The sequence below is a fragment of the Malurus melanocephalus genome, unplaced genomic scaffold (assembly GCF_030028575.1).
Source record: "Malurus melanocephalus ecotype Western Australia unplaced genomic scaffold, MMel_1.1 scaffold_266, whole genome shotgun sequence".
NCBI lineage: Eukaryota > Metazoa > Chordata > Aves > Passeriformes > Maluridae > Malurus > Malurus melanocephalus.
This window is the reverse complement of record NW_026623498.1, coordinates 630,785-638,191: the sequence shown is the minus strand read 5'-3', so window position 1 is coordinate 638,191 and position 7,407 is coordinate 630,785. Positions and strand designations below refer to the sequence as shown.

The 7,407-nt window shown below is 48.8% G+C and overlaps 1 protein-coding gene across 2 annotated transcripts in view; it reads left to right on the top strand.

The window, feature by feature from the left end:
• Positions 1 to 7,407, top strand: part of TMEM201 (transmembrane protein 201) — a 22,172-nt gene that overhangs the window by 7,832 nt on the left and 6,933 nt on the right. For both annotated transcript variants that reach the window (XM_057375982.1, XM_057375981.1), the window contains exons 4-6: positions 67 to 243; positions 839 to 1,227; positions 1,579 to 1,782. In XM_057375982.1, the coding sequence (XP_057231965.1) occupies positions 67 to 243; positions 839 to 1,227; positions 1,579 to 1,782 (770 nt within the window). The remainder of the gene's footprint in view (positions 1 to 66; positions 244 to 838; positions 1,228 to 1,578; positions 1,783 to 7,407) is intronic.

Below are 7,407 nucleotides of genomic sequence, written 5' to 3'. Positions count from 1 at the left end.
AGCAGCAGACACCGCAGTCTGAGGGATTTCCTCTCCTGAGCTCCCTTCCTGTCCTGTTGTCACCAGGGCAAGTACGATGAGGAGATYGAGGTGTACAAGCACCACCTGGAGCAGACCTACAAGCTGTGCCGGCCGTGCCAGGCTGCAGTGGAGTATTACATCAAACACCAGAACCGGCAGCTGCGGGCRCTGCTGCTCAGCCACCACTTCAGGCGCCGGGACACGGACAAGAGCTACTGCCAGGTACAYGGGAGACAGGAGGGGATTCAGGGGGACGGACAGACAGCTCTGCACCCCTGAACCTGCTCTGCTGCTGGRAAAGGGAGGCAGAGCMTTGGGGTCTCTGCCWCTGGGAGTTTGGGKGCAGGGCAGTTCAGAGGAGCGCAGSAGASTTGCCACAGATGCTCCTAATGTTAGTTGGAGGTTTTTCTTTTGCTGTCACTCAGTGCAGTTGTTAGGAGATAAGTCTAGTGTAATAACAGAGTGGAAGGAAAATAATGGGACAGGCAGAGAAGGGCAGGTAGGGAAGCCAATTTATGAGTGCAGCGCARGAAATTATGGAGTACAAGGGGAGAAAAAGTAAAAAAGGAACAATGGGAATTAAATTATGACTTTCTCCTTGTTTCACTGCCCTTCCTGATCTTGGCTTCTGCTCATATTTCTGCAGTTGCTCCTTGCTAGTCTCCAGTATCCCATGTGTTAGCCCAGTACAGAGACTTAGAGGTACTTGAGCAGAACAGTCCAGTAAACCATACAGTCTGGAAGTGTTTCATACAACACCACTTCAAAACCTTGCTGCAGTCAGCTTCTGACAATGTGTTTCTCCYTTCCTCTGCAGAATTTGTGTTCATCCTCCTCTTCCACCTCCATCAGCACCCCAGCTCAGGTGATATTTCTGCGGTTCCTGGCGTTCCTCAGCTGTGCGTTGCTGGTTCTGATGGCTTTGTACGGTTCAGGAGATCCCTTCTCGCTCAGCACGGCCATTCCTGCCCAGCTCAGCCCCACATCCCTGCGGAACAGGACTGGCCCCAGCCCCACTGGCGAGGGCAGCAGCAATGGCAGCTCAGTGAGGGCAGGGRGCTGGAGGGAGCTGCTGTCCCTGCTCCCGGATCACCTGCTGGACAGCCTGAGCACCGCCTGGGCCTACAGCAAGAACCACCAGACAGCAGTGGCCGTGCTGGGGCTCTTCACCTGCCTGCTGGCCATGTTCCTGGCTGGGCGCATCAGGTGCGTGTGCTCGGCTCCTGCTTCRCTTCACTCTGCTTTCCTGGGAGCTCTCTAGGGCTGTGTTACCTTGGTGATGCAGGGGTGAACGTTTTCCAGAATGGCACATGTAGTTCTGCTGCCGTGATTCATTCCGTTTAAATCGGAATTGCTGTGAATGAAGAGTTGCCTGTGCAGCTCTGGAACTGATTTACTCAGACACTTGCCCAGCAGCGAGCAGGGCTGCCCGTGATGTGCTGTAGGCAGAGCAGTACAGAACCTGCTGAGTGTGGGTGCTCTCCCCCATCCCTCTCCACCCTCAGGACAGGGTTTTTCCATGGTGTTTAAACCCTTGTCTTGTTTCTGTGTCCACAGGCTCCGGAGGATCGAYGCCTTTGCCTCGGTGCTGTGGTTTGGAGTGATGAGTCTGCATTTAGCCGAGCGCTACCTGAAGGCGGACACGCCGGGCTGGCTGGACACGGCCAAGTTTGGCACCACRTCCCTGTGCTGCCTGGTGGGCTTCACCGCCGCCGTGGCCACGAGGAAGGCAACGGGCCASAGGAGATACCGGCCCCGAAGGTCAGAGCCACGGCAGTGACGCTGGGGGAAGGAGCAAAAAAGCCTTGTGAACTCTTTGCSATTGGTGCTTCTCTCTCCTCTTGTTACTCTCCCTTCCTCTGTTTCCTTTTTTTTAAATTAGTTAAGCAGTGAAGATCTTCTCTTCCYTTTTATATATACATATATATATTCACATCTATATGTGTRTATATATATATRTAGATATAATTGTTTCCCATCCTGGTTTGCCACTGGGCTAGCTGCTCAGAGCATTTCCACTGCTGGCCATCGTGCTGCCTCCATCCTCCCTCCCTCCTGCACCCCACATCAGCACTACAAACACCCAGCTTCCCCAAAGTCACTTCTTCCAGCAGCTGCCCCACAAACTGCTCCATAAATGCCACCTCCTCCCCATTCTGCTCCTCCAGCCAAAGAGATTCTGGCTCCTCCTGAACTCCTGGTTCTTCTCACTGCCTCTCCACCCTTAGCCACTCACAGAGGAACCCCCTGCCATCTTCACTGTGCTAATGGTGCTAATGGTCATTTTAATGTGGAGCTGCTGGGACCTTGCCTCTGCAATTGGAGCCCTCCTTAAGGGTGCTGAGCTGCCCAGACACACCAGGAGGGCACCACACAGAGCCCAGAACCTGGCTCTCTTGCCTTCCACTGTGTAGCATCACTTACCTGCATCCTCTCTTGCTCTGCCCTTCTCCTGGCTCCYGTTTTAAATGGAGAAGTGTCCTTAAGTGCTTTGGACTGGAACTTCAGTAATTCATTCAAAAAGGTGCTTTAAAAAGTCATGTAGCTCAGAGYGTCTTGAATTAATACCTGAAATTAYTCAGCTCTTKGAGGTTAAATTTTCAGATCTACCGGTGGTTGTTGCTTTCAGTGCCAATTTTCTTTGGCATTCCYCACCTGCCCCCTGAGGAACATCTGTGTACAAGCACAACTGGATAAAAATGCATCTGTTCCTCCATTCTAATAGCCTTAGAAAGAGAAGAAATGTGGGACTGACAACCTCATGCTGAGATATCTGGGCAGCTTTCATWGTACATCACTACTCAGTGTTTATTGCTGAGAACACAGCGTGGAAGTGTGTGCTGTAGGAAGGGGTGGGAGCTCTGCTGTGGGACTGCASTTTTTGGGCTACTTGGAGGGGTTCATTTTGTAGCCTGGCATTGTGCCAATGCTGCTGAAAAAGAGGGTCTGGAAATTGTAGCTTGGAGTCGAGTTCTCTGCTGGAATCTGGAATGGCTGGGTGTTACTGCCTGGGGAGGAAGGAACTTCCAGCTGTTTGGGTTTTTAGGATTAACTTGTTGGAGCCTCTTAGGATAAGCAGTCTGATTATCCTGCACAGTTGTTTGAAAGGCACTCCACTGAGTGTCTCATACAGATTTTGGTCTTTCAAGAGGAAATAGCTCTTTCACAGATCTGCTGTTTTCTTCTGTTCAGAATAGCACAGTGGAAATCACCACCCTAATAGGCTGATACAAGTTAATTGGGTGTCGTGATCTTCAGTGTATAAACTCTAAAATAATCAGAATGGAGCTCTCACTGTGAAGTATCTGCAATTCCTGCTAAAAAATGCAGACACTGCTGGGTGCTGCAGATGCTGGTGAAATGAGAGGAGCTTTACTAAAGGAAACAAAAGCTATTTCCTGGCTGTTCATAACTGTTCCTGGAACAGTGTTCATTGTGAAAGCACAAAGGTAGCACTACCAAAAGCTCTGAAATTCATGAACAAAGCCAGGCTGAGTCATGGGAGGGTGCAGCTCCTGCCTGTGGGCCTGTAACCCAGACCTGTGCCTGTCTGGGCTCTCCTTGGAACCTTTTTCTGTGCCTTCAGAGAACTGCAATATCCATCTCCCAGCTAACAGAACCTGTCTCTATTCTGGTGCTTGTGAATGATGCTGAGGGTTGTTTAATTAACTTAYCCACAGAAGGAATCCAGCAAAGTCTGGTTCCATCTTCCACGTTCCCATCACTTCCCAATCCTGACCCAAAACATTTTTCATCTGGCTCACAGTCCCAGGCACTGGAAACCTTGAGCTGTTATGGCCATAAAGTGAAATAAGGCATCTAGACTTCTTTTTTAATTCCTCCCTTCTTCCTGCTTCAGGACTTCCAAATATTCCCTCATAAGTTTTAAACGTAAGAAAAGACTGATGCTGATGTTTCTGTTYAGCTGTGATTGTCCTCTGCACTTGCCTGTAAATTTGGATTGAAAGTTCCCTCCCAGTGATGGGAGGAATCTCAGATTTGAAGGATATGTTGAGAAGGCTGAAAGGAGGGRTGTGAGCAGACAGACTCTGTGGGAATGGTCATGGTAATGTCATGCCTGATTTCTGTCAGCAATATCCTGTTTTTAATAAGAATGAAATTAWTCTGTCTAAATTTTCTTGCCCAGTAGTAAGGAAACTCTGAGTGGCAGCTTCTAAAGATGGCTGGCAGCCTCCTGGGATGTTTTATTTTCAGGAGCTGAAAGTCAAGGCTGTGTTAAGCTTCACTGTGTCCTGTTTSATATCCTCTCCTATCTCCTCTCAGTAGCTGTTTGCCTCCCTTCTTTTTAGGAGCACTTTGGTTTTTATTTTCAATTTAAACTCGACCCATCCTGGAGCTCCCTGGGGTCAGACACCCTTTGTGGTGTTTTTCTCTTGAATGTGACATTGTTTTACCATGCCTGTTCTTTTCTCTTTTTCTCTTCTCTTTTTCCCTGTGCAGATGGGATGGGATGGGATGGGGAGGATGCACACTCAATATTGGGAACAGGCAGTTGGTAGAGCTGTGGGAAGGAGAGGATTTACACTGTGAAGCCCAAATAATCCTGTTAAGGAATATTGTAGCTCTGTTTGCACAGCAAGTGCAAATCTATACTGGATTTAAAGTCCTTTAATCTGGGAGATACTTAATGCAAGTGACACACAAGCAAGGAATCCATTTGTCTTCTCTTTATGCACATTAATGCAAGTGAAGTATATTTACTAGTTGCACTAATTTCTGTGTCAGAACATCAGAAAGCTGCTTTGTTTTATGGCCAAGCTGTACAACTGATCTCTGTGGTGCTTTGCTCACAACTCATTACTGAAGAAGTTTTGGGCTCATAATTGGGTAAATTTTAMAGATGAAACAAAATAACAATATGTATTGAAGTGGGGTTCAGTTTTAATGCCAAAGAAGCTTTTGATTTTGCTCAGGTGTCAGCCTATTTTCCCCACTTCTTGGTGCCTCAGCATGCTGCTGCTGCTTCTAAAAGCAACAAAAACCTCAGAGCCTCAAAACCAAACTTGCAGCAGYTGAATTTTTGGTGTTCCAGAGACTCTGATGCTGACAGTCTCCTCTCTCTCTGCTGTTGTTGATGGTGGAGGGTGATGGATCTTTCGCAGGAAGGGAAGAAAGGAGGAGAAGGGTGGGTTTTGTCCAGAGTTGTTCTGATTTTTAAACTGTARTGTTCAACCTGTACCAGACAGATTGTGTCTCAGACAACGAGCCTTCAGATGAGTTATAAGTCAGCAGTATTCTCCTGCTGACTGTGAAAAAAAACCCAGTCCAACCACCACTGCCTTTAATGAGATGTTCTTGGCACAGCAGATTGCAGAGCCAGAGGGGCTGTGTGGACACTGCCATGCCATGGGTTCTGCATGGAAGGTGCTTTGCATTTGTCACCCAGCACCATCTGTGTCATCTGTGTGTGCACAAATCTGAGCTACATCAGCTGAGTCCTGCAGGAGAAATGTGTGTTTGGTGCACAGTGCTCCTGTCCTATGCAAGGGAGGTGCTATTTTGGGTGACACTTTCCCTTCTCCTGGGATAAGAGCTTGGTAGCAAATAACCACAGCTGCCACCAAATCATCCAGAACCACTGGGTCAGTGCTTTGAGCTTCTTGTTCTCACTGAGCTGGACTCTTTCTTCAGGCCACAGAGGAACTCTTGGTAACCTGTGGTCTCCAGATGCAATTTTGTTGCCTGAGGATTCTCTCAGCCACGCAGGCCAGAGCAGGCAAACATCTTAACAATATTAGAGGGTTTTGGCCCAAAAAGCCCCTAATTCACGGTGCTGATTTTTCACATTGACCAYGTGTCTGGACCAGAGGATGGTACAGCAGAATGGAGCTGAGGTGCTGAGGGATTGTGAGTGGGTTTGTGTGTCCCTTGAGGTCAAATCTGCTCAATCCCCAATGCTTGACTCTGGTTCTCAGTGGCCATGGCTGATCTGCCAACTCCAAATCTTGTACCCTGTCCCAGCAGGGGCCAATGTGGGTTCATGAAGTGCCTTTTCCTGGGCAAGATTTGGGACAACACTGTGTTACTTTGCCTCAGTGCAACCATGGCATGGGACAGCAGTGCCCGTGTGTCTGCCAGGCCACTGCTTCTGTCCTTCCTCTGCCACCACTGACAGTGGCACAGATCAGAGGACACTTGGGCTAAAATTTCTGAGCAATTCTACAGAGGGCTGAGGGAAAACCCAGAGGCAGCAACCCAGTCAGCATCTCTGCTGCTGCTGCTTCTGGCCTTCCTGAGGCCCTCGGGGACATCAGTGCATGCAAASTGACACCTTTGTGGCCCTTTACCATTGGAAATCCACTGTATTTATATCCAGTTCTTTCTCTTAACTCCTCCTTCCCTACACCCATGCTTTGCATGCCYTTAGTGAGCTTGGGTGTGTCAAAGGGTGAGGACATGTGGGAATATGAAAACGGTGTAGTGGCTTTTTATTTTGGCTTTATGAATATTTTTCAAGTGTGCTGAAATTATGTGAAGCTAATAATCATGCTTAGATACTGTAGAAAGTGTGTATTGATGTAATGTGGACAAAGTATTTATGCTCTTATAAAAATTAATATAATTAATAGCCAGATAATTGCTSCAGACTGACTGCACTGGTGAAAGCTGAAGGGAGTTTTGGTAAATGTCTCTGCTTTGGTTTTTCAGAGGTGCTTTTGAAATGGTTTGTGCTGTCACAGTCTCCCAGTTGAGCTGTCACCTKCAGGAGCTCTTGGCTCTGCTCTCCAGGGACAGGGACAGTGCTCAGTCCTGAAGCCGTGCCCTGTAAAGTAAAGCCTCCTTTGGGACCAAAGCTCRGGGAGAGTTCCCTGAACATTTCTGGCACGCCATGGGTGGATCTGTGTAGACACAGGATGTGCACATCCACACACACCACCTTTGTGCCACAGTTGATGCCAGCCCTGGGTACTCTGGAAGGTTTTAGTGCAGCAATGGCAGCTCTAATTCAAAACTCCTTTCTCATCCAAARCAGGACAATGGCCAGGAGACAAAAATTCTTACTTTTGGCAGCTGAAGTTTCTAGCTAGTCACAAATCAGGATATGAATGTGTCTGAGACCTGTGCCCAGTTTAGCGTTATTCTCCCTTCTCCTTGTACCTGTTTTTTTGTTCCTGGATGCTCTTTGCTCCTGGATCTGTGAATTGGACTGGAGGCAGAGCTGTGGCCCTGAGAGGGGAAGGGCAGCAGAGCAGAGCAGAGCAGTTCCAGGGCACTCTGAGCTGCTCCAGCCAGTGACCCCTTCCTGGGGTGACAGGGACCGGGACAGGGCCCTTCCTGGGGTGACAGGGACAGGACCCTTCCTGGGGTGACAGGGACCAGGGACAGGGCCCCTTCCTGGGGTGACAGGGACTGGGGACAGGGCCC